We start from the raw sequence: 27,457 nt of genomic DNA, 5'->3' as shown, positions 1-27,457 counted from the left end.
ACAGTTCAGTTTCAGCTCTTCCAACTAATCTCACTGAAGTCAGTCAGCGCTCAGCGGACCTCCACAGCTTTTATTTTGAAGGCCAGGGCGGTGTTGTGTTTCCGGTCTGTCCACGTTAGCTTGACGCTAACTGGGACCCGGGGCGTGTGTGTGTGTGTGTGTGTGTGTGTGTGTGTGTGTTTGGTGTGTGTGTGGACCGAACCCCGGTGTGGAGCTGTCACCTTCTCCCGCAGTGAAGTCCTGAGGAGCGGGGGGGCACCCGCCCTCTGCGTTTAATCCCGCATAAACGCGTGGTTGGTTTTGTTTCACATGAAACCATGACATCGGTATGGAAGCGGCTTCAAAGAGTCGGCAAGAGAGCCTCCAAGTTCCAGTTCGTCGCCTCGTTCGAGGAGCTGATCATAGAAAGCACGAAGAAATGGTGAGTGACCCTGTTGTCAGTACAGACGAATAATTGGGGGCATTTATTTCTGCTGGCTGTTGCTACTTTAGGAGAAAAAGATGCCGTCAGCGGGGCTTTGAGGGCTGCTGGGAACTTTGCACTTTTTACAGAAACGAGTTTGGGTCAAAAACATCGATGTTTCTTTATTATTATTATTATCTGTCAACTCCCTTTTCATCATTCGCCACATAAGAAGGCGGAAGTTAGAGTCAGAAACGATGACCCACACACACACACAGAGGAGGGAGGACAGAAACACTTGTTGGGTCGTGTTTCAGGCCTGAATTAATCCGAGGTAAAAATATAAACAGGAAGCAGTTGAGTCAGAAACAGTTGTCCCAATGTTGAACGGGTTGCCTACATGCTGCATCATGCTCCACTTCCGCATTTATTCCCCCCGAACAGCATCATCTGTTGCTGCTGCGGGGTGTGGCAACTTTTAGCTCCGGCCTCCTCCATGTAAACACACACACACACACACACACACGCTCACACACACACACACACACACACACACACACACACCAGGCTGATAATCTGTTAGAGAACAGTTTCAGGCTGACAGGTTTGTTATCGCCCGCTGCTGTAAGGCGAAAGGCGGGTGATGCTGTTTTGTTTGAGTGTGTCTGTTAGCAAAATATCCCATGAACCACTGGACAACTTTTAGTGAAACTTTCAGGATGTCATCACTGGATGTTTGTCTACAACTGACTAACTCTTGAAGTTAACTCAAGTCAAGATGGCTGCCACAGCAAAGCCATATTAGAACATACAAAAATAGCTCAGTTTTACAAATCTTCTTCTTCTTCTTCTTTTTCTTTTGGCTGTTCCCTTTTCAGGGGTCACCACAGTGACTCCTCCTCCTCCGTCTAACTCTGTCTTCTGTGTCCTCTGTCCTCACTCCAACTCCCTCCATGTCCTCTCTAACTGCATCCATATGTCTCCTCTTTGTCTCTAACATCCTTCTACCAATATAGCCACTGTCCCTCCTCTGCACATGTCCAAACCATCTCAGTCTGGCCTCTCTAACTTTATCTCTCAGTCCTTCAACCTGAGCTGTACCTCTGATGACCTCATTCCTAATCCTGTCCATCCTCGTCCCTCCCAAGGAGAACCTCAACATCTTCAGCTTTGCCACTTCCAGTTCTGTCTCCTGTCTTTTTGTCCGTCCCACTGTCTCCAAACCATACAACAAAAAACGTGTCAGTTTTACAGATATTGATCTAAACTTTGATGTGGTAGTAGCTGAGAGTCATTCACAACACATACAGCACTCTGAGTGTGACGTCTCAGAATATCACCTGGGATCACACATGAAGTTATATTCAAGGTTTGACCAAATGTCTGTGTATGTGTATATATGTATACGATGTGTGTTTATGTATATACATGTATGTATAAGCATGTATATGCTTGTATGTATGTATGTATGTATGTATGTATGTATGTATGTATGTATGTATGTATATATACATGTTTGTATACATATATAAGTGCATGCATATTTATTTACCTATGTGTGTATAATTGTATGTTTTTATTATGTGTATGTATACATACATATGTGTAACTGTATATACAATAACCTGTATGTGTAACTCTGTTCATTATCCTCTCTAACCTTGTATAATTTTTTAAATATAACTTTCCAAAAATATATAATTATTTTACAGAAAAGCAAATGAGTTAGTTACCATTTACCCTTTTAATACCATGATGTTCTTTATTCCAACATTAAACTCTGTATGCTGTGCTTTACATTTTTACAAATCCAATCCTTATTGACAAATAGGTAAGATAAAATAAACCTTGAACTGCTCCCTGCATCCTTGTTTATAATCTTATCAGGGTCCTAAGACACGAGAGTTTCTATCTCAGTGCACATAAGTGTATCGGATGTGGAAAAAGTTTTAGTTCAGCAGTGATTGTGACACTCTTATTCCTGTTTTTAGAAAACTAAAGCGTCTCAATGTACGCTCTTTGTTCTTCAGGCAACCAGACAAACTGAGAGTGATATGGATCAGAAGGAACAGGCGCCACACCACCAAGGTAACAACAAGGCCGAGACTGCACATGTTCTAACACTGTTCCTCACGTTCTCCTTCCCCTCGCCCCGCTCGGTGCTGCTTGGGTGACTCATATTGGACAACGCCTCCTATCAGGCAGCGAGGGGCCTTACAGGGCTCCAGGAGCCACTTGTGCCGCCTGTTTGTGGGTTTAAACTCAGTCAAACGGTGGCACTTAGTTTGTGTTCACTAAATGAAGAGTTAAAGTCCTTTAAATCAGTGTTAACTGAAGGGGGTACAAACGATACCAACCTGTTCACAGCTTAGTTTGTACAACAAGCACAGACTTGTTCAGCTGATTTAAAAAATGACAGCGTTACTGTGTTGTACCAATTTGTTTTTCTTTAGTTTTGTGTGAAAATGTACTCTGCAGGGGCAAATACTGTCCATGACCAGGTGAAGCACCAGTGTCAACATTGTGTTTCTGGTCTTTGTTTTTCCTTTTTCTTAGCTTCACAGTTGGCAGCCGGGGATCAAGAACCCCTACAGGGGCCTGGTTATTTGGCAGGTCCCAGAGAGTTTAGACATCACTGTCACGCTTTTCAAGGTAGGACAGTAAATCTGCACATGGCGATGCCTCTGACTGATCAATTATTTCATTTATATGAGCAATGTGTCGTAATTATCGGTAATTCAGACGAGTCAGCCGGTGGCGTAGTTTACAACACTTTCCTGCCCAACAGGACCCCACTGCAGAAGAGTTTGAAGACAAGGACTGGACTTTTGTCATAGAAAATGTAAGTTTTTTTGTTTGTTTGTTTGTTTGAATTACTTTTACATGAAAACTATAACTGTACAATGCACCACTATGAGCCAAAACATTACGACCATTATGTACCTTGTGTTGCTCACACAGCTATGTCCCCCTAAAGCCTAAAACCCAAAGCACCTCTGCAAATGGTAGGGCTGTACAGGTATTTCCTAAATGATCAGGGTTATTATGAGACTTTTATTGAGCTCACAGCTGTTTATAATGATTATTTGTTCAATTCTGGAAAAATAATAAAAAAATAAAAAATCCACTATCTCATGAGCTTACTCTGCTTTGTTCCTCTTTGTTCTGCTTCATTCCTACTAATCTAAAAATCTTTGCATCTAAACAAAATGGGACTTTACTGGTATTTCAATTATATACATTAGATGTTACATTCAAGGTATTAGTAGGTATATGAAGTTTTTGTTTATCATTGGTCATTTCTTTTTCTTTTTTATGACAGAAATGTTATTAAGAAGAACACATGAGGTCAATTTGCTAAAATATTATTATAACAGTTATACCTTATACTTAGTATTCTTGGTATTCTCTTTATTTTGTTGCCTTACAACACAAAGTTCAAATTAATTTTCAATGTAGTTCTAAGTAATAGACCTACACAAACTACTAGAGATTACTGAAGTTAAATGGGGTAAAACTTGTTTTAAATAAATCTAAAAATGTAGAAAACTTAAAAAGTGGTGGGTGCATAAGTATTCACCCCCTTTGCTTTGAAACCATCACCTTCAGAAGCCACATAGTTCAAAAAGATGCATGTGTTGGTAATCTGAGAATTAGATGATCTCAGGTTATATCCATTTGTTGTATCGGCCCCCAGAATCAACACTAGTCCATCACCTTTAAGTAGTAATGTCTACCACCAAGCAAGAGACATCATGAAGACCAAGGAATTCTCCACACAGGTCTGAGACAAAGTTGTAGAGAAGAAAAGATCAGGGTTGGTTTATAAATAAACATCCTAGAACCCTGAGCATTTCATAGATTTACAATAAATCCGTCATTAGGAAATGAAAAGATGACATCACCACAGCAAACCTGCCGAGAGAGGGTCGTCCATAAAAACTCATGGAGCTGGTCAGGAGGGCATTAATCAGAGAAACATCCAGGAGGCCAAAGATAATCCTGATGGAGATGGGAGATCGGAGGTTCTGTCCATGGGATCCCTAGAAGCTGCACAGAGCTGGGCTTCATGGAAGAGTGGGCAGGAAAAAACATAACTGAAAGTAAGAAATGGGCAGTCATTTGGAATTTCTTCTTCAAATGTGGAAAAAGGTGCTGTGGTCAGATGAGACTAAAACTGAAAGTTTTTGGCCAACTAGGACAATTCCTCATCTTTTCCAAACCTTAAACCTTTCATCATGCTGAGAATATCATCTCTGCAGTGAAGCTTGGTGGTGGCAGCATCATGCTGTGGGGATGTTTTTCATTAGCAAGGACTGGGAAGCTGGTGAGAGTTAAAGGAAAGATGGACTGAGAGAAACTTGTTGGAGTCTTCCAAAGAGCTGAGGCTGTGATGGAGGTCCACCTTCCAGCAGGACAACGACCCTAAACTCTCTGCTGAAGAACCCTAATCTGGTTTAAGGGGAGCCTGTTAAAAATCCTGGAATGGTCCGGTCCAAACCCATACCTCAGTCCAACTGAGAATCTCTGGTTTGATTTAAAGATTGTTGGAGACAAACAGCACCATCCAACCTGAAGGAGCTGCAGCAGTTTGGTCCTGACAAATGGAGAAAAAGTCCAGGTTAGATGGACGGAGACCGTGGAGATGGACCTGAAGAGACTTGATGCTGGAACTGCTGCAGAAGGTGGGGACAAAAAGTAGAGGGGGGTTGGGTGGGTGGGGTGGATAGTCCTGCACATTTAGATTATTAGAAGAAAAATATTTAGCATATGTAAAGTAGTGGTAATGTTGTGTAAACTAAAATTTGCACATCCCCCCAAAATTCAGTTTAAATTCCAGATTGAAAAGCAACAAAACTGAGAGAATCATTTAAAGTTCATACTTAAATTAAACGATCATGTATCTTGAAAAGATACATGGCGAGAGGCCCTTTTTTTAGGGCTGGGCATTTTAATTCTCTTTCAACTTGTCAGTAATTTCTCAATTTTCTTGGACTATCACTTGTGACCGAAGTTTCCACTTTATTTTCGAAAGGACTGTAAACTATAATGACAGACACAGATGCTCGGGATGCTCTGAGTTGGTTCCCTTTTATTTTCTTTAAGTTTTCATGTAATTTTAGTTCCTAATTGGTTTTCAGAAATATATTTATGCCTTAATCCTGTTTTCTTAGGTTTCTTGTGTACTAACATCTTTTCTTATTTTTATCTTTGTTTTGTCTATATAGTAATTAGGACCTTAATGCTACATTGACATTCAAATATAAATATGCAAATGTTCTTTAAAGAATATTATGAGAATTTTAACTTGATTTTATTCTTTTATAAATGGTCATTTTGTTCTGGCTCATCAGTTGATTTCAAGAGCTTTGCTCCTGCACAAACTTGATGTCCTTGTCCATTTCACCCCCCTCAGGAAACGAAAGGTCGTAGAAAGGTTTTAGCATCAGCTGTTGTTAATATGAAGAAATATGCTAGTTCCACACCAGCCCAGTATGACATAACTCTCAAGATGAAGCCGCTGTCTGTGAAAGTGGTGGAAGCCACACTCAAACTGAACCTGTCCTGTATCTTTCTCAAGGAGGGCAAAGCTACGTAAGTCCACTCAAGAACATATCATTTGACTTTTAACACAGTTCAGTTTCATTTCTATGTCAAAAACACCATCTCTGAGTGATTTATACCAAAGACACGTTAAAGGTGTAGTCTGTATGATCTGAAAAAGTACTTTTTTCAAGGCCCTGTAGTAGCATCTAGAAACAAAGCTTCACACTGTAAACAACGGAAATCTTCTTTAAGCATATCAGAGAAAGCATAAAAAAGCTGCTCTCTCCAGCTGATGGCTGGTTTGTCCACGCCTGGCCCACTGATCTGTAAGGATCCTGTCTGTTCTTTTCCAGGGACGAGGATATGCAGAGTCTGGCCAGTTTAATGAGTATGAAACAGAGTGACATCGGCAATCTGGAGGACTTTGACAGCGACGAAGAGGACGGTGAAGAGAGACGGTTCAGCTATGGAACTGGACAAACTACTCACGTTACTGGTAACACCGGATATGCATCGGAAAACCTTTAATGAAGCAATGATACTACAAGACAAAATACCTAAAAGTTTTTTATGTTAAATGAACAGCAGAGTAAAAAATGGTTTTGCCATCTTTCTAACAGCAATCTGCCCCATTCTGGACTAAATGTAGCATGTACATTTTTACTCATTTACACATCAAATATAAAGTACCAGGATATTTACTAACATGTCTCTCATGTTGGTTGCAATATATAATGCAGCCAAGTACTTGTGGAGTATCTACCCGTTACTAACTGGGTCCCTGGTACCTTCAGGGTACTTACAAAGATAACTACAGTGTACCTATGGGACAGAGTTGTACTATAAAGTAAGCTGTCACCCTGTAAGTACCAGGCTGTGTTATATATTTTTATCCTTATCCTCCTGAGACCCTGCGTCCTCATACAACGTCTTTTCAATGAAAAAATACACACCACACAAAAACTTGGGTCTATTATTTGTTCTGCCGTTTTCCTGTCATCCATTATCTTGCCTGAAACTGATCTGAACAATTAAAGATATGGAAATGCCAGTTCAGATATGTACAATTCAACTTTCTGTGACCCGTTTACACTTTAAATGATGTTTCCACTATGAGACATATCTGAGCTATAGAGCTCCAAACAGGGCTGGGGTTTCTCATCTGTTTCACCAAAATCCATTGATATGACTATTTTTAAATTTTTTACACTACCAAATGTCGTAGCAAGTTATTCCTGATTGAGTCACAGGTTTTGGTGTATAGTTTGCATGTTTAATTTCAAAGCTGCGTGACGAGATGAAGGGCTGAATCTCTGTCGCAGTTCCTGAAACGACACTCTTTACGTGTACTCACTCCCTGCTTGGACATCTCCGTTCTTCTGCCTCCCTGACGTGGGGAACCATTAGCTTTTTAAGTGGTTTGAGTGTGACTCAACCATTTCTTTTTCTTTAAATGTGCTGCTTCCTTTTTTAAATATGTTGCAGACACTTTCATTTCTATTCTCTGTTAATTTTTTCTCTTTGCTGTTCCTTTTTCTTCAAATAGGTTTTGCTATATTTAGTGAAACAGTGCAGTGTCTGGCTGCGACAGGGCCCGGGTTTTATTCACACAAAATGAAACTTCTTCATTTTTCACTGTCGTCTGTGCGCCTTCATTCCGTTGTGTTTTTCTGTCTTCACCCTAACCCTCCTCATTTAATGTCTCTTTTCCTGTTTTTTCTCTTCTCTTTTCACCTTCAAGTGTCTCACCTTTTTATGTTTTACTCAGTAACCTCAGGAGTAGACAGGAAAAGGTCCTCAGGCATTTCCTCACCCGGCCTGTCTGAATCCCCAAACCCTCCTATTCCACCCTCCTCGCTGCAAACCAGCACAGAACCACCGGGCACCACCCAGCAGGATGGGCCTCCCCCTCGTGCCCACTCAGTCCCAACCTTTGCACGCGCTCGTCCTCCTCCGCTTCCCAAAATCTTTCAGTCGTGTGTCAGATCAGGTACCGGCCCAGGAACTCCTTATGCTCCCTGCTCGCTTTTATCTTAGGACAGATCATTTAAGCACATGATTTCTTTTTTTTAACCTAAGATTTGTTTAATTTAATGTGTGATTGTCACACAAACGAGTCGATTTTTACTAATGTGAGATTTTTCATCGTTTCACTGGAACAAAGTGTGTTTCTTGGACTGGAAGTAGAACGTTCTTTCACAGCGTTGGTTGGAGGTTAGGTTTTATGTCCCAAAAAAGGCAAAAGAAAAGCAGTTAGACACATTTATTACAGAAAACAGAGTGTAAAGAAATAAAAAAGACAAAGTGAAAGAAGTTGAATTTGACTGTGAAAGAGATTTACGCAGTTAGGTTGGACACTGTCCTAAAATGACCAATAATTACAAACCATATTTCATTTCTGTAGACTCACTGTCTGTAAGGTAGTGTATCTCTTGGCTGTGGATGTTGGAGATGAAGGCTGTTGGTGCTCATCAGTGGCCGTTTTTAGCCCTGGACATTCAGGACTGTCAGAATAAAGCTCTTGCTCTCTTGAGATGGATTGAAAAAAGGCTCAACAAAACCGAGGAGGCCTCCAGATGCCTGCGACCACTCTGGGACTATTTTGAGAGAAAGTTTTGTTGCCTAAATCTTTTGAATATGTTTGAAATTAAACCGACAACGCTGCGAGTCTCTGCGAGTTATGCAAAGAAATCGAGAACCCCAGATGTTTCAAGACATTTTGGAGACCCCCTTGAGACTTCTGTCTCCAGGAGTCACAGCCCAGTGAGAGACTACCTTTGGTTTTTTACACTTTAACATTTATGTTAACGTATGGACTTAACAAAATATAACGCACAAAGAACAACTTAATCACGTGTGTATTGCTGATAATATGACGTCATTTTGATGGAGCCAGATTTGTTGTTTTCTTGAGTGAGGGTAGGTACCCCTCTAAATCATGTTTAGTCAAGGTCTTCGTCTTCCAGGGTTCCAACCCGAGAAAGATAAGGGTTAGGATTGTTTATTTGAAGCTGAACACAAAGCAAATGTAGAAAAAAAGGGGCTGATTCTCTTTTCTATGTGATTTCTTTGCTGTGTACAGTCATTTCTTTTGTTTCATTTTCTGTTTTGTTTTCACCTTCTCTCTCTTGGTTTTCCATCTGTCCTTGTCCTCTTCTCTTTCCTGCCACCTCCTGGACACCCGCTGCTACTCTGTGTTAACGTAGCCCCAAAAAGACCCCTTAACTTCCACAGTGGTGCCTTCCCAGCCGAGGGGTTGGAAGGCCATCCTTCCTCTGCTCCCATCCCTTCCAAACACCACCTCTCCACCTTTCCGTCACCCTGTGATCCACCTCTCCACCTTTCTGTTTTCACTGAAAAATCCCAGACAGGTTTGTTCTGTTGGGGCTGGTTGTATATTTGAGATGCTGCCGTTGTGTTTTTGCTTTGAAGCTAATGCGATGCCTGAAATATGTAGCCAAAATTGCATAAGCTAGTTACTTTTTCCAGCTAGCCAGCTTTTTGTTAATAAGTCTGAGGCCTTAAATGTGGACGTTAAAAACAACCATTACCGTATTTTCTGGATGATAAGGCACACTTAAAAGCCTTCAGTTTTCTCAAAAAACAACAGTGTGCTTTATAATCTGGAGCACCTTATAAATGGAAGAAGTTGTAATGTTTTAGTACAACTTTGGTTAAACTACAAAGCTGCACCGCTCGCAGCATCAAGGCTCAGTTAGAGTCGCACAGGGCTCCTGAGCGAGCGGTGGAGGCGTTTATACTTGACGCTTACGTCGGTGCAGTATCCTTCCGTGAGTTTTGAGCCGTTTGATCATCTTTGTGATCTCTCATAGAGGGATCATATAAATGCTGATACAGACTAACCAGCTTCGCTAGAGCACCGAAATCGTCCATTTTGAATGGAGCGCCGTCCGCGCAAAGTTACAAAAATTGGCCTTATAGTCCGGTGCGCTTTATATATGAGAAAAGTTCTAAAATGGACCGTTCATAGACAGTGCGTCTTATGATCCAGTGCACCCTGTAGTACAGAAAGTACGGTACACAAAAAATCCACCATGACAAGCTGAATGCAGGAGGCAGATTCAGAATGTCAAAGAGTTATTAACTCAAGAAAGTGGCCAAACCTTGAAAGTAATGTTATGCAGGATATCTCAAAATGTCAGAGTATGTGTTGTGAATGACTCTCAGCTACTACCACATCGAATTTTAGCAGAATATCTGCCAAACTGACCGAATTTGTGTTGGCTAATAATTAGGTGTGGCAGCGACGATTAGGTTCTGAACGTTTCATTAAAATCTGTCCAGTAGTTCATGAGATATTTTGCTAACAGACAGAGGTGACTCCAACAATTATTGCTAAAGATCTCATGCAGTGTGTAGTGCCTGGAGACGTGTTGGGGATCAGTATCTGAGTTACAGTCATTTTTGTTTCGGTCAGTTGGCTGTGGCAGCCATCTTGAGTTGGGTGGATTTGTTGTGGATGTACATCCAATATTTATTTATTTATTGTGGTTCATGAGGGAATTTGCTAACAGACACAAACAGAGACATTATCCCTTTGCCTTTCTGCGGTGGGTGATAATTATTAACATCCCAGGGGCTGAATATTGTGTCTGTGACTAACACACAAACATGTTTGTTTGTTTGTCAGCTTTTCCTGCTGCCTACTGAACAGAGAAACTATATTTTCCGTTTTCCCTCTTTCTGCTCCTCTTCTTCAGCTCCATTCAGATCTTCCTCGCCTATATCTGCCGCAGCCAGACCACCCAAAGCTCGCCCCCTCTCTGCGGGGGACTTGGGCTCTGCTCTCACCACACCCAGCAGCCTCCCATCTGCCCCCGAGAGAGGTAAAGGGACAGAGACGCACTTTAGAATAGGAACGTCTTTTCCATGCTCTTTTTCTTCTTCCTCCTTGCTTCCAAGTTATTTTTTTCATGTTTTTTTGTTTTGTTTTGTTTTGTTTCCCCCCTCCTCCAGCATCCTGGCAGATTGAATGGAGGCCCCCTAAATCCCAGGCTCCTCTAGCACAGCCTGCCCTTTCTCCTAAGTTTCTGCATGTTGCAACTAATCATCCTGGGCAAAGTGCTGAGCTGCAGAAAACAGCGGGAGTACAGATGACATGTAATGCTGCTCTACATGTAACCTAACGCAGTTAACACCCTCCCCTGTGCATCCAGTGTGAGCGCCCCAGATTCAAATTTGGTCTTTTTATTTTTGTGTAAACCTGCACTAACATTTCATTTACTGCTGTACCTCTAGGCTAACTCATCACCTGTATCGGTTCAATATAGGCTGATCAAAAGTCAGTTTCTCACTGGATGAAAACACCTTGGGCCTGTTCACATTTGTTTTTATGAAACTGCTTTGAATCCGCTTCGAGTGATTTGACTGCTCACGATTAGCTCTGATGCATCTGTTCACATTTGGTGGTAAAATATGTATCCTAAAACGTTTTATGTTTGGATGTCAGCTACCCGCTCTGTATGCAGACACACACACACACACACACACACACACACACACACACACACACACACACAGAGGCTGTCAGTGAGCAACAAACAAAGGTCTGATGATGTTTCTGTATCAATGACAACACATTCAGACATCTGAACTATATTATGACTTCAACATTAACATGGGAGGTCCCACATGAAGGATCAGGACAGTATGTGGACCCAGGGGGTCCAGACCACCTCCTCTGATGGGGGTTTGAGTGAACACGTTCTCAGTGCCAATGCCATCCAATCACAGCTGGATAGTTAAAGGCAGAATGTAGCAACCAATACAAACAGACCCTTGGAGACTGGTTGGTGAACAGCATTCACAACAAAGGAGCCCCCAAAACATATTGAACTGTTTTCTGGGGGTTCTCAGATTCTTCCCGAGTCTCAGAGGCTCGCAGTTTTGTCACTTGTTTACAAAAAAAAAGTCAAAATGCTCAGAGTTGTTGTGGGCGTCTCAAACCAATCTCAGTTTGGAGGCAAGTATCTCAAACTCGCTTGATTTTGTCACCGTTATCGCAAACCTGTCTCAAGAGCACCAGAGCTGTATTTTGACACCTGCTTGGTAGCTCTCCTCTGACATAAAACATGTCCAGATCCAACAACCACACCAGTGATAAGTCATTATTATTATGAAAAAACTGATCCATTTCTGCCTAACGTCATTTCTAAAGTGTACTCCAGAATAAATCATAAACGTGGGGTCGGCTGCTGAGGTGGGTGCAAAGAGGCCCGAAGTGGGTAAGATGTGGGCAACAAAATAATGTGCATGTCCTAGAATAAATGGATAGGTACATCTTATAATAGTGATAAGATGATCTACTAGCAATTCAACATTACAACACTAACAAACGCATTAATTTAATTAAATTAAGTCACTGAACTAAAAAAAAAGCAACTGAATGTTCATTGTGACATTAAATAAAACATTGCTGTTATTAAACCAGCTCATTAAATCTTATTAAATAAACTAATAGAGTTTTGCATGCCTTGCGCCTGAAAATAGGCTGATTTAGAAAAACTGCCTGCACAGATGCACGACTCACTAGTGTCTTGGTAAACTGTCAGTCAGACTGCAGCTGAAAATAAACTTTTATTTATTTTTTCTTCAATTTTGAATTGCCATTTAGCCACCAACAGTGATAGTGGCAGAGCCGAAGCACGCAGTTAATTTAAAAGTGATTGGAAAGTGAGAAACTAAACATAGACTTCCCTTTTGGTGCTTAGAAAAAGATAAAAACTAACAGTAACAATAAAAACTAAGTAATAGAAACAGGTTTGTTGACACTGTTTTAAATGTTTTTCTACCTTTGTTTATGTTCAGTTACAGTTGAAAAAAAATTTGTTTTTATAAAACAAAGATAATATATAATCTTATTTATTGATACTAAACTAGGCAGCCAACCATAGATTAGGGTCCTTTTGGTCTCTGGTTCTCCTCGCTGCTCTGCTTGACCTCTTGCCATGTCATCAATATCTGTCTTTTCCTTTCCTTCGTTTTCCCTTCATCTTTCTTTCAATCCCTGTTTTTGTTCCCTGTCAGCGTCATCCTCTCCGCCCCCTGCTCAGACTGTGGATCAGAAAGCACAGGGAGAGGCTGGACCCCACAGCGCCCCCCTCACAGTCCAGAACCCCTCACTTAGTCCTTTAGGTTCTTCCTCTGCCCCTCTGTCCTCCGGGCCTTCTCCTCAGCAGCCACACATATCCCAAACTGTCCCTGTCTGTCCCGATAGACAGGATGCAGGTAAAGAAACAAAAAGGAGAACATCACAGTTAGGTTGTGTTTATCAGAGCAGCCTGACACAGAGGGAAAACACACACTGAATACACGACTGGTGCAGCGAATGATTGCAAAGATTTGATGGGATGTGTAAAATCCAATCTGTGCTTCACTTTTAGAATTCAGGAGACAGCTGGGCACGCTTTGTGAAGAGGACAGCCTGAGTACCATACCTGCAAGTGAGCAAGAACATAACTGTACATTCACATCCATGTCCAGAGAATATTATGTATATTTTATTTTGTTTAGGCTTCGATCCAAGCTCCTCTGCCAGCCAGACGACAGACATGTCTAAAGAGGGAAAAACACCAGCAACAACTGGAGTAGATGAGATTGCTGCGTCAACAGGGTAAGTACATTTAAAAGCAGAGCGGTTTTCTTTTAATTGTTACGTTATTGTCGTCGCCTACTTTATAAAGTGGTTTTTATGGACTGTGCTGAGCCTCACGCACGTCTGACATGGAGTGTGGAGAAACAAATTTATGGTTTTTACCTCCGCCAAGTAGGTTATGTTTTTGGTACCGTCTATCTGAGCACAAGATTAAAAGTTTATGATTTTCATTAAATTTTCAGGAAATGTCAAACCTGGTACAAGGAACAAGGGATTAGGTTTTGGTGGGGATCCGGTCAAAGGTCAGGGTCACAGATCAACCCGTGCTCTAACTCTGCAGCTGTATAACATGAATGTTAAACTGCACAGCTGGACACCTCATAGGTCAAGGGTGATCACTATTGATTTCAAAGTGACAGGGTCAAAGGTCACAGGTAACCCGTTTGTTAAAAACTTGCCTCTGCTCCTATGTGACCCTTTTGTTTCTCCACCAAGGACGTTCTGTTTCCAGTTGTGTCCGTTGGTTTGTTTGTCTGTTAGCAAAGATCAGGTAAAAACTAAAGAACAGATTCCTATTTTTCTTTTTTACACTTTTATAATGACAAGTTTCAGATTTGTATTGTTTTGATTCAAAAGAGTCCATCTTTCCTGCAGTTGTTTGTAGTTTTACAGATCCGATGGTGTGTTTAGAGAGCAGCGAACCTGGAAACAAGAATTAGTCCAACTGTCTGTTGTTACTGAAGCCAGACGATGATGTATTACTCTCAAACAGAATAACGTCTGTCACGCAAAGATTAACTGAACCGAGGGAACAGATTGCAGATTTTCTTTTTACTTCCACCCCGGCGGGCTTCGTGGTTGTGAATGGTTTAGACTTTGTATTACATTGTATTGTGAAAAGCGTAACTGTAAATATGGCACGGTCTCACAATAAGAGGCTATTGTGTCAGAGAGTCCAGGAGTTGCACAGGAACCTGCACTAGCTCGGGAGACATTGTTTGTACACACACACACACACACACACACACACACACACACACACACACACACACAACCAATCCTGGAGTCTCTGTGTCCAAAGAGAACATTTAAAGTTTTTTACTGCACACTTTACAGCCTTAAACTCCGTAGAATAAACTGGTTTCTCGTCATTGTGTTTTATCTACTACTGGGGATGTAAAAGTCACTGACTGGGTGGGACTTTCATCCAAACTGTTGTTTCCATCACACAATGATTAAACATTCATGTCAATCAGAATACGATCAGAAACGTCAGTCAGAGGAGTGTTCACGAACACCGACGGTTGTTTGAATCCGTCTCTATAATAGAGACAGATGATACTCAGACATGTATTTGCAGGAATAATGTGACAAACCCTGTGGTTGGTGGACCACAGTGTCTCTCTGCACTTTGATCCTTTACAGAAACTCAGATCACCACAGCGGGAGGCACAGTTATTTACTGGAACAGACGTTTAATGTGACTTAATGACGTGGCTCTGAGTTGGCTCTCTGGCTGTGGAAATCAAACTTGTTCTTATCTAGAACCAGTTAAGGTGGTATCTCACTGGGCTGAAACTTTTGGAGACCAGTTGGCGACTCGTATAAGAAAATACAGAAAATTCCTTTGCAGTCTTTCTACATTTTGAATGTTTCCAACCAAGCAAATATTTTTGGAAAACCAAGTTTTAAAGATACCCAACGCAAAGTCATTGTCAAAAAAGATTCATAAAGTAAGAATCCAAACCCGCACAATATTTTTCTCATATTGATGCTTAATGTTTCCCTAAATTCAAAACTTTGTATGCAAAATATGTGAACGGCTGCCAACTACAGGTTTATTTTCCCATGGAAACAGCCAGAGTGACTGAAAATAGGTCAACAGTGGCGACATTCATTGAAGAACCATTTGGGAACAAGAAGTCCAACAATTTTCATGTGTTGATACTTATTTACACTCAGATTTCCTGAATAAAGACCCTATGTTAGCATTAGACTGGAGCTGAAGAAAGGCTGAAATGGTAAACTTACTGGTCTAGCAGAAGTGTTGAGCTCTGTCTTTATGGTTCTCCAACGCTCTGCTTGATCCCTGATATTCATTCTTGACAGCTGTCTTACTCAATCTTTTTCATTTAGCAGCAGGTTCACTCTTATATTTCCACCTAACGTCTTCTCTGAGAGTCTACACTTGTCCGATTCCACCATATTTGTTTATCCACAGAGTCTACCACCATCATGATGTAGGTCAGTCGTGTGATTCAAGCTTCTGTTGTGGTGAATTCAGCCGAGTTTGTCATTTATGTGGAGTGTGGACCATACACACATTATAATCCTAAACTAAGTGTCCCTGCCTTCTCTCATTGTTGGGACTTGAGTCCAGCAGGAACCAATTTACAGAAGCTGCCATGTTGTATTTTTGGAACCAGGGTCTGTGCATTAGAGATGTGGGGGCTTAAACCCTGCCTACACACTATCATGTTGTTACATGAGCTTTCTTTGAAGCATGAAATAACTAATTATGACCTAAAACTTATACAGGAGCCAGCTGACAGGGAAGCTGGTCTCGTTCTGACTTCAACTTTTGGGTTCCACTGCGAGTTCTTCTGTATTACCTTTCTTTGGTGTACCACTCATTCAAACTGCACCATTTGAAACAGTTCAGGATAACCTTTCACTTCATACTATGCAATGAATTTTTTTTTTCTTCTTCTTGTTTTTAGAATTGGTTGTAGAGAAAGGTCATCATGACATTTTCAAAAACAACCAAACCGGTCATATTCTCACTTTTTGAGCTGCAGAAAGAGAAAATGGGATTTTAAATTCCAGCTCAGGAAGCTCTAGCTGCACTATACCTTTTGGGGGGGGATTGTGAAACTTTAAGCTCTAATTGTAGTGGGTTAGTTTCTGAAACATTTGCTTTTGAATTCTGCTTTCAGAAACGTAGATTGCAGAATGTGGCACTCCATCCCTGACATGCCGTTATTGTTGACTGTCAGTGAAAGGTGGGTGACCTCGCTTGCTCTACGATGCAGTGACGTTTTGCATGTTCACAACAAAGCCTTTGCTTCGCAACATCGGCTGATAGTCTCGTTAGTTTAGAAAGATTTACTTGTCGTGTGTGAATTGCTGTGGGTTTTTCATTTGTTCATTTGTTCCTTGATTTCTCAACTCTGTTCCCCATTTTGTCTTGCTATTGTTTCAGCCCTGTGAGGCAAACGCTTACAGGAGAGGGAAACACTGTTGTAACAGAAACAGAGAGGATTAAACTCACAGCAGACAGTCATGGGCTCTTGTCCTCAGAGGAACCAGATAACATTTTTACATTAGATTCATTGTATTGTGATGTTCCTGGTCAAGCGCATGGAGGATGTAATGAGAGTGGGTAAGTTTTGAGGGTGAATGAACAGAGCTCTGTTTTTGTGTAGGTGTAGTGACATGTTGCATGGCTTTAATGCAATGCATGCATTTTCTTAGGGATGGTTTTTTCATATTTATATATATGTATTTGAATTGTAGTAACACGACTAAGAAACAGGGCTAAATACCACAAAATAAACACATTTTAAAAGACGTCCAAAATATCAGAACGGTAGTACCACATTGGGCTGGGACTTTTGGCGACCAGTTGCTAAATGGTAGTTTTTAGGGCGTCAACAGAATGTCTTGAAATGTTTGCAACTCACATTTCATTATGATTGAGGAGTGACTTGTATCTTTAACGAGTCGGATTGTTGTCGGTGCGTATCGCATCCCCTTGGGTCCACTAACACAAAGTCAGACAGATTTTACTTACGTTCATCTCTTACTTCTGGTCTAAAGAAAGGGGAGGGAAAAATAGGGACCATAGGGAAAGCGTGCAAACTTCTCCCAGAAGAACCCAGATGTTGTGAGGGGAACATGCAAGTTATTTCATCACCACAACAGTTGCACCAAATGCTTATCTTTTTTTTTTTTTAATAGCTTAACTGGAAGCATTTTTTTGTTTAGGGAAGAGCTTGATGTTTTGTACTTTTTGTAGTATTACAACTTTAAATGTTAACATATAGTTTTTGTGACTTTGATTTTACTTACATGCAAATGTGACCTTGCTCTGAAGTTACAAATTTAGCAATCATAAATTCTCTTTCACCTCTAAAAATACTTGTGTAGTCAATTTCTGGACTTAAACCTGTTTGAGAATTTGAACATAGCACAACTCATTCACCTAAAAGTTGTCTTGAGAACGCCCCCCCTCCCAATCCCCTCTAACACACACACATAATTTATTTTCAGATGGTTAGGGTTATACTTGGTAAGTATTTTTACCTTAAAGCAGGATTTCCCAAACCTTTTAACTACTGACCCCCATAACAATGTCAAAGACTTGCAGCCCTAAATTTTCTTGCTTGAACTACACAAACATTAATAAAAAAAGTAAACAAATAAGAGCATTATGATAGCACAAATAGATATACATCTACTGATATATTTTTTGGAACAATTATAGTAAAAATATACTAGCTGGAGTATTTTTTTGGAGACTTTCTCATGATCCTCAATCTGGTGTTTTGTGACCCACAGTGGGGTCCCGATCCTATCTTTGGGAGCCACTGCCCTAAATCACCACTAATATTAAACTAGATGAGTGCCGCATGTGTGCTTTATTGTGTTGAACTTGAATAACATTGTTCACTTTTTCACTATTGTAATGCTCGCACACAGATTTGCATCATTTTCCATTTTCCTTGACATTATCTACATGTTGACTTAAATTTTATGTCTGCCTTTTCTTCAGAAATAAGATCGTGGTTTTACAACAACCTTCATACCCCATTCTTACTGATACAGCAGAACACCTCCAACCTCAAACTGAAAGTACTATTTCTGGGCAACAGTTACAAAATCCTCCCACAGAAAGAACCGTACCATTACTGGATCCTAAAGTGACAACAGAAAAAGGTTCTTTAAACAGGGAGGAACTTGTCACTACAGAGGAAACCATAAAAGCACCAGAAACTGAACTGGTAAAGGAAACAGCTGGTATTTTTATAGTATTACACACCAATGATGACGATAATTATAATAAAATGAAGTCAGAGAAAGAAGCTGGGATAGTAGACCTATTGTCCTCATTCCAAACTCTGAGTGGCATGTCTGAATCTTCAACTATTGCCAAACAAACAATTAAATCCTCTCTGGATGGTGAGGGTGATTCAAAAAAGCAATCAGAGGATAGTGGAATCTCTAGCACTGAGTGTGATATCCAACTACATGAGCATGTAAAACAAATAATGGATAAAACCTTTTCCCACCATGTTGACCAACATGTTCCTGAACATACACAGCCTGAATCTTACACTTTCCTGGAAACCTGTTCCAGGGTGACAAACATTTCAGGAATGCCATCAAAATCATCTGCAATGGAAGAAAAACCCTGGCCAACAGATCAAACAATAATTTGGAGGAAAGAATTTCAAATTAATGAAACGTCACCACGACATGCATCAGAAGATGATATAAACCAGAAAAATGAAATGGCTTTACTCGCACCGTCTTGTCCGAGGGAGGCTATAAGTCCAGGTTTTCCATCCGTTTCTCCAAAAAGTTCAATTTTTCACAAAGCAAGTGTGCTGGATATTTGTCCATTTTTTACAAATCTATCAGAGACATCTGTTTCAGACATTACGGATGATGATAAACCACCGACATGTCAACAGGGACTACGTTTGGATGAAAAAATGGAATCTGAACCTGGTACCATGGCAGTGGCTGTAAAAGAGGAAAATAAAATGACACAAATGAGAGCCGACACACCGACTTCCTCAAACGATTCTTCCAATCCAGATATACAACCTACTGTAGTATACCATGAATCAGACAGCATCACCATTTTAAGTTCTTGTCCGAGGAGCACACAGATTGAGGGCATTCTATCCTTAGTGCTAAATAATTTCATCAGAAAATGGGCTACAAAGTATGAACCCTCAATAACTAAGCCAAAAAGAAATGCAGTTATAATTGAAGATCCACTCTGCGATTATGATGTGAGGAACATGACCATTTTAGCCCATACTTGTCCTAAACAAGCTTCTACATCTGGATTTCCATCTGCCTTGACACCCACACTAATTTACAATGGGTCCAGTAGCATCGACGTTCTTCCATCTTGCCCAGCTGTCTCTACAATTACTGGGTTTCCATCAATACAGAAAGCTGACAGCAAAGACTGGAAAGCCATTCATCAGATATTATGGGAAAAAGTTGTTAAAAAAGAGTCTGTACTTCAACTACAGAAAAATAAAATGCAGCAAGACGTTAAAGAAGGAGTTTATCTTACACCAACTTGCCCAAGACAATCACTCATACCTGGCTTTCCGTCTGTTCCAAAAGCCAGCGAGATTAATATTGACCTGACAAGTATGGTGAGTCTGTCAACCTCATGTTCTAAAGTCTCACAGATAGAAGGATTTCCATCATTTCATTCTCCCAAACTGTGGACAGCAAACAAGAAGCCATTGTTTGAGCCTAGAATGACAAGCAAGCACATGCTACTGATTGACCAATATGACAGAGGTAAGATGACAGTGAAAGGAATAGTGTCCCTTGTACCATCCTGTCCCAAAGTATCACATATTAAAGGTTTCCCATCTGTTCCACACCCTAAAGTTGAGTATTATCGGCCAAATATAGTCAGCCTCCTTCCTCTGTGCCCCATATTTTCTGCTACACCAGGGTTTTCATCATTGGAAATGCAAAAGGAGGAGGGATGGGCTTCTGACCTGGGTTCATTGATGTACAGGCCGCAAAAGATTTTTCAGCAAAGTATTGACTTCTCACCAGTTTACTTAGACAAATCCAAAAACATGATACCTTTGGCTTTGTCTTGCCCAAGGAAATCATTGATTTCAGGCTTTCCGTCTGTTGGCCAATCCAGAGTGCCAGCTGTTTGTTCGGCATGTTCTTCCTTCGAAGGAGCGTCAAAACTCCAGATGCTTTCTAAACCACCCATCAGGGATGACGATACATCGAAGGAGAGTTTTCCTTTGACAGAAACTCCAGCCCAAGACCATGAAACAATGAAGACCATGTCAGCCTTGGAACCATCTTTCCTCGAGCCTTCCAGAATCCTCAAAGCTTCCTCCAGACCTAAATGTAAATCCATTTTTGAACCTGATATGATCCGTTTTCTACCTTGCTGTTTCAGTGCTTCTCATATCAATGGATTTGCATCTTTGACTGCAGTTCCATGCACAGAATGGATGAGTGAAACTAAACCAATTCATGGGAAACTTCAGGACAGACATGCAAGTTTGATGACGCTTGCTAGACAGGAGCAGCTGGATTACTCCAGCCGAAAATCCATGGTGACTTCAGTGACATCCTGCCCAAAAAAGGCCAGAGCATATGGATTTCCTTCTGCTCAAAAAGCAAACAGACCACTAGACATGATTAGCTTATACGCCTCTGCTCCATGTACTTCACGTGTCCCAGGACTTTTATCAGCAAGAAGGCATAGCTCTGAATGTACACAGGAACAAACTTGGGCAACATACAACAAGATCTTGTTTGAGAAGCAGCAAAAGGAAAATGTCCTTTGTGCAAATTTCCCTTCAAAATCACATCATAAACAAATCGAACACAAGTATATGGTAGCTATGGCTTCATCGTGTCCACGTCTGTCTCAGATTCCAGGGTTCCCAAGTTATTTGCAATCAAACATATCACAAACTGTCCATATTCCACTTCCTGTTTCCACTGGAAAACATGCTTTACAAGAACAAACACATGCACAATCAAATCTCAAAGATACAAGGGTTTCTGGCATTCCTTCATCATCTGTTAGGAGCCAGCACACAGAACTTACATGTGGTGAGCCATTTAAAGTTTTCAGTGTCAACATTCATTAAAATCCACCTTTTGAACACTGGTGTAATTTAATATATTTTCATATGTTTGCTTTATGGCAGAAGAAAAGGATGATACAAAACAAATTATCGATGTTTATCCAGATAATAGGTAAGTGGGAGAGCCCAGTGCTGTTATGTTTTGTTCTGAAACGGATTTAGTGCTTGCCTAACATAGATTGTGTGGACTGAGAAAGACGAGCTGTACAGTGCATGGTACAGCCCTGTGAATTCAGCATGTTGAGCCCCCTTCAAACTGGATTAAGACCCTTCACTCTTGACATTGTGCTACACGATCTTTTAAAACGTGGCGAGTTTGTAGCGAACTTGGAATCTGTGTGAAGGCAATCACAATGCTGCCGCGCTCTCTGTACCCACCACTTATCTCATTTCTGAACCCCTAAGACACTTTCCTTTGCCCTTACCATGCTCTATATACCAGCAACACATTCCCACAAAGATCGTAACCACAAAAGCCCACAATCGCACCATGTCCAGGCCCCTGCCCTGGCACGAGTCTTTCGGACCACACAGATAAAGCTATGTGCGAGAAGATCAAGCCAGTCTAGCATGATGCTGACTTTGTGATGGGATTATAGCTCAGGCATGAGGCCAGCGAAAGCAGTACTACGGTCACCTTCATACACCTCATTATCAATCTCCCTCTTTTTTTGTGTGTGTTTCTGTAGGTGCCGGGCCTGTTTTAAATAATTTGAGATTGTAAATTTGCCTCAATAGATCGGTTTTCAATCAACTCATTTCCACTATATTTAAAGATTCTTATGAAGCTTTACAACAACTTCTATTCTCAGTTATAAGTTAAAAGTATATTGTCAAACAGCAAATGTCAAATTCTCAATGGCCGAGCCATTCGTTTCCCACATCACGCATTTGCTGCCACCACGGCCCTTCATACTCCATTCAGGACCTTCATACGCTGCCTTGCTACAGAAGTTAAGTGCGTGCCATAATGGATCTATCATGCTTTATCACGTGTAATAATGTGCTTACTGTGTTGTTATCGTGCACCTCAAAACCTCGCTAAGACCGCGGAAAGACCAATTACATTCTGGCAGAATTTTTTTATGTTGTAGCATGGTCTTCATCCAGTGTGAAGGGGGTCTTAGATTTGGGTTTATGCCACACAAGCTTTTTGAATCACAGCTTAAAAGCTTTTACATTTGGATCCTCAGCAAATCACAAATAGAGAAAATAGAAGCAAAAGAAGCCCAGACAGTGAAGAAATCATTGGACACATCAGAGACAGTGGGAGTCTTTGGATGGGAGTTATTGGAGGCAGAGGGAGCAGTATCAGAAAAACAAGCAGAACACTCTTTGTCAGCAAAGACAGAAGAAACTTCTGGATTAGTAAAGGCTATTGTTGATGTTTTTCACAAAGGGTAAGTTTAAGACTGGTTTGAAACTACAGCTAACAGCATGAACCAGGAAGTTTATTTATTAATGGTATTCCTAGAGTGTAATAATAAAATTTCATTCTACTTTTGAATGCACAACGTAAGCTTTGAGAAACTGGATTATATGTGCATGGAAGTTTATATAAAATCTTTTAATTTTTTTTTTTAACTTTTTGTATTTACCTTCATATTCATCACTCACTACCATTTTTTTTTTTACAGTTATGAAACGGTAGCATCTATTCTGGGGCCATCTAGTTCTGCTTTAGGTGACGTTGATCATCAACTCACTCCGTCTTCTGTGCATCAAAAAGACAGAATGGGTTTTTCAAATGAGCGTATTCCACATTTTACCAATAGTAGTACGCCCCCACAGACGGCAGAGGAGAATTTTGAGAAGATTCCCATGAAACATGATACTGAATATCCAACAAGTGTTGAGCCTTACATGTGGGACTTAGAGGATGATCAGTCGGTCTTTCCATCGTCAACTACTGATGGCGAGGACAAGCTTTTAGTTTCAAATATGAAGAAACTATTACCATTGTCAGAGACAGATATAAGTGAAATGTCAAGAGATGGCGAACAAGCTAACCAACAAGAGGTACCTCCTGGACAACAGCATAGAAAGGAGACATTGTTGACGGGGCAGGACTCTGTTTATACATCAGTGTGCCTGGAAAGTTTGCTAGCAAGACACCAGGCTGGTATAGAACAGGAACATGTTAGAAAAACATTGTCTTCTTCCCAACCAGAGCAAGGGTGAGTGCTGGTAGATATTCTGGTTGCATGGTGTGTACTTTACAACTCCTTTATTTTGGTGATATCTGTTGCCTGGTGCTTTTAAAACCATTTAGAAAATGTTGTTGGTCAAAGGTCTTAGTCTCCTTTGTGTGCTAATGTATCATTTTAAATAGTTGCGTGCCTGTAAAGCAGACAAATAAAAGCTGTGTGTTGAATTAACAAAAACTTCATTTTTTTACCTTACATCAAAACTTTGGTCTCTTTCATTAATTGCACAGAGGATGCATGATACCCAAGCGCAGCATAACAGCTGATTCTGAAGTGTGTCTTCTCTTTTCCTTAAGCCCAGAGCAAAGGTTGAAAGAACTGTCTGCTACTCCCCTTCAGCCTACATCAGATGAATCACTTCCAGATACCGTCAAAGATAGAAGAGCACCATTGGATGTACTTTTGCACGGGTCTTCAGGTGATCGAGACACTAGTCTGACAGAACCACAAGCTGACACCGCTGGTCATCAGCAAGACAGGAGGCCAAAAACAAAGGTTCAAGTCGAGCCAAGAGAGTGTGATCAAGAAAAACGTGTTGCTCCAATAAGACCTTGTAGAAAGAGGGATAGTTTAACGTCGGAGCAAAAATTGGATCGCTTACCTGTTAAGCCCATCCCTGAAGTTATTTCAGTTCAGGTCAAAATGAAGGATGCTACTTGTGAGATTCCTGTAGCATCAGCCAGCAGTTCCACTCCTTTTCACGCAATTCAGCCATTGGAAACAAAAGAAATAAAATGCATCACCTCAAGGCCCGAAGAACACATAAAGCATGTAGAGCGCACCGCCCCTCTTTCAATCATCAAGAAGATACAACTTCCAAAACGAGCAAGAAAAGCTGGCAGATCTAACAGTGAAAGAGAAACTGCTGCTCGGGATTTAAATGTTTCAAATGAAGAATTCGTCCAACCAGTCCAGTTCAACAACACAACACTGGGGGATTCAGAGAAACTAAAACAGCCAGCTGTTAAAGCATCCGTTGAGGTGTCCAGCATCACATTCAAAGTGGCAGAACATGTGCTAGAACCAAGACAGGTGGAACTGGCCAAACAAACAACTAATCCAGTTCCAAGGCCTCGTGTGAGGAAATGTCGTAGAGACTCCTTCCCAGACAATTGTTCATCTACAGTGAGAGCATCGCAGACATCCCATAGTGCTAAGGTACAAACAACAGCAGAAGGTGGTTTCTTGTCAGTTCCGTCAACATCTGATGACTTGTCTGCTGTAGAACAAAGTAAAGAACTCCCCAATCTTCCGACTGAATCTTCCACATCTACGGCAGGGATTGGTGTGAAACTGAGAAGCAGATTCCCAACTGAAGAAAGTGATAATGCAGAGGACGATAATATATCAGAGAAAATACCAAAAGCCTCAAGCGTGACCCTGTCAAAAGAAAGTGCAAGGAATCAACTCGGTGATTTGTTTTCAGATGAGTTTGCCGTTTCTGGTTCAGCACCTTTCCCCCTTTCAGACAGTATAACTGATTCAATCAACCCTGCAACGGTATTAGAAAATAAAAAGTCAAGTGTTCCTGTTCCATTGCATAGAACCAAGAGAGATCTGACACCAACTCATCTACCACATGTACACAGTTTAGTTCCCAAAAGAATGGAATTGGCTCTGACAAATCCAGATGATACATCTGCCGCTTCCAAGGGAAATTCATCATTACATTCTAGAGTGATCTCTGAAGGAGGTTCGGTTCCAATCCGCAGTGAAGATGTATTACAGCTGGAACAGGAAGTGCTAGAAGCAATGCAAGAAGCATTTCCTCAGTCCCAGTCTCTTGAGGATACTGCACAGATTCAGGTTCAAGCTTCTGAAGGTTGGGCCTTTCCTAACGAACTAGTTCTTACAAATAAATCGAACATGGGTGACACTGGAAATGTCCTGGAAGAAGACGTTGCTGGGTTTGGTACAATCACTGTTCCATCTTCTCAAGACGACTGGCTTCACGTTGAGCCTAAAACAGACATGGAACTAATAGAAAAGAGCCCAAGGAGGGAAGTGAGGGATGAAGAGTTCGACTTTGGCTTTGTGTCTTTAAATGTAGCTGCTGATTGTTCAGAGAATCAAAGGTAAGATTAGTCAAAAAAAAAAAATATTGGGGAATGCACTTATGAATGGGATTTCTTTCTTGCATATTTTTTCTGCCTTTACGAAACAGAATTTTCAAAGATTTCTGATGTTATTATCTGGTCAATGTATGATTCATGAGCGACAGCATCTGAAAACCTATTGATAACAAGTGTTAGGAAAGAATTCACGTGTTGCTTTTGTTTGTTATGTGCCTCTTAACAGGCTTTTGGAAAAAGGCAAAGAATCGTCAGCTCAGCCTGTACCTGTGGCTCGAGGAAAAAAGCGTTCTTCCATAAATGGCACAAAGACACACGGGGACGCCTCCCAACAAGCCAGTGAACCAACAACTCCTCAGAAAAGACCTGCAGATGAGGCCGCTTCTTTGGATGTGAGTGAAATCTGAATTTATCAACGTTTGAAATTGCAGTTAATGTCTGTGTCCAACATATCAACCCTTTTGCACATATAGTTTGTGTCTTATCTATAAGAAAAGAGACTCTTGTGACGGCGGCTCAGTTCCTGTTTGGTAATTCACAGATGCCAAAGAGAGGTAGCTCAGCACCGTCACACATACAGGTACCAAGCCAGTAAGCCCAGCCAATAATGTGTGGATCTTTTTGTTTTAAATCAGTTTATTTATATAGCTCCAGTTCACAACAAAACTCATCTCAGAGCATTATACAAGAGAAGAAACAAGTCCAAATCATAAATCCAGTTCAGTCCAAAACAGGTTCATATGTAAATCCAATTACAGTGTATTAAATCCTATTAAGCAATACGTTCACATGCAGTACATTGTGAAACAGCAACAAATAAAAGTTGCCCATCTAAGGAAACCAGCAGACTGAGCTGAATCTTCACTTCGTCATTATCCCTCATCCTTATCAAGCAGCAGTGGAATCAAACCCTTTACCAGAATGAAACCTCCAGCACTGGGCTCTCCAAAATAAAGTCTTATCTGGACTTAGATTGGTTGTTAAATTTCAGTGGAATGTTATAACTCACCAAAGAAATGGTGGATATGAAAAATGTCAAAAATTAAATGGGAAAATATTCAGAATTTTATGAATATTGACAGGTTTAAACAAAAAAACTGCAAACAGAATCATTTAAACAAAACCTCCAATGCTTAGTAAAGTGCTTAAACATCTGACTTTAGGGCCTAAATCATTCACAAATGAACATCTAGTGATTTTGTAAATAAAAGTATCTCTCGTGTTTGTTTTATATAACAGTAAAGGAACAGACTTTTCTTTTAGTAAAACAAAATAGCTTCACATGTGATCTTAAAACTCACTCTGTGTTTAATAATCATTACAGTAAAAACTGGTTTAATATTGTCATATTATAACATTGTCCTGTTCAACGCCCTGATGATGATGATGATGAAGGTGATGATGGTCCTTGATGCTTCAGTCTGGTTCCTGGTATTTTGTTGACAGCACCTTTAAAGTTCAGCTGCAGCTTTCAGGTTCTTTAACACAGAAGCCGAACCAACCGTCCTCTGCTGAGAGTGTTTAAATAGTATCTTTCTTTGCTTCTTTTCTCTCAGGGCTGTTAGTATAATGCAGTTAAATAAAATACGCACCTCTCTGGGAGTCATCACCTGTGGCAAAACGTCTGTACCGAGCCATCACAGTACAAATCTACGTACCGTTACAGCCCTACTAACTACGTCCATCAGTCAGTCATCACTTGGTTGTACAGGAAAGTTTCTGTTTTGTAC

The 27,457-nt window shown here is 40.8% G+C and overlaps 1 protein-coding gene across 7 annotated transcripts in view; it reads left to right on the top strand.

Moving 5' to 3' along the window:
• Window positions 1–128: 128 nt before the first annotated feature.
• ehbp1l1a (EH domain binding protein 1-like 1a) overlaps window positions 129–27,457 on the top strand; it is a 35,333-nt gene continuing 8,004 nt past the window's right edge. Inside the window, exons 1-21 of one of the 7 annotated variants that reach the window (XM_017427032.3) lie at window positions 137–421; window positions 2,434–2,491; window positions 2,960–3,055; window positions 3,192–3,245; window positions 5,820–5,998; window positions 6,304–6,446; window positions 7,719–7,940; window positions 9,157–9,321; window positions 10,672–10,797; window positions 10,928–11,071; window positions 12,998–13,198; window positions 13,354–13,413; window positions 13,484–13,583; window positions 16,502–16,567; window positions 16,768–16,947; window positions 18,340–21,413; window positions 21,512–21,560; window positions 22,642–22,848; window positions 23,086–23,625; window positions 23,952–25,730; window positions 25,954–26,119. In XM_017427032.3, the coding sequence (XP_017282521.1) occupies window positions 318–421; window positions 2,434–2,491; window positions 2,960–3,055; window positions 3,192–3,245; window positions 5,820–5,998; window positions 6,304–6,446; window positions 7,719–7,940; window positions 9,157–9,321; window positions 10,672–10,797; window positions 10,928–11,071; window positions 12,998–13,198; window positions 13,354–13,413; window positions 13,484–13,583; window positions 16,502–16,567; window positions 16,768–16,947; window positions 18,340–21,413; window positions 21,512–21,560; window positions 22,642–22,848; window positions 23,086–23,625; window positions 23,952–25,730; window positions 25,954–26,119 (7,713 nt within the window). In that variant the 5' untranslated portion in view covers window positions 137–317. Of the gene's footprint in view, window positions 422–2,433; window positions 2,492–2,959; window positions 3,056–3,191; window positions 3,246–4,946; window positions 5,089–5,819; window positions 5,999–6,303; window positions 6,447–7,718; window positions 7,941–9,156; window positions 9,322–10,671; window positions 10,798–10,927; window positions 11,072–12,997; window positions 13,199–13,353; window positions 13,414–13,483; window positions 13,584–16,501; window positions 16,568–16,767; window positions 16,948–18,339; window positions 21,414–21,511; window positions 21,561–22,641; window positions 22,849–23,085; window positions 23,626–23,951; window positions 25,731–25,953; window positions 26,120–27,457 lie in introns of those variants that run through there. The other 6 variants (XM_017427033.3, XM_037976536.1, XM_017427036.3 and 3 more) reach the window with 6 other exon arrangements.

Source organism: Kryptolebias marmoratus, linkage group LG7, assembly GCF_001649575.2.
Source record: "Kryptolebias marmoratus isolate JLee-2015 linkage group LG7, ASM164957v2, whole genome shotgun sequence".
NCBI lineage: Eukaryota > Metazoa > Chordata > Actinopteri > Cyprinodontiformes > Rivulidae > Kryptolebias > Kryptolebias marmoratus.
Note: the sequence above shows the minus strand (reverse complement) of the source record. Positions and strands in the feature narration are given on the sequence as shown.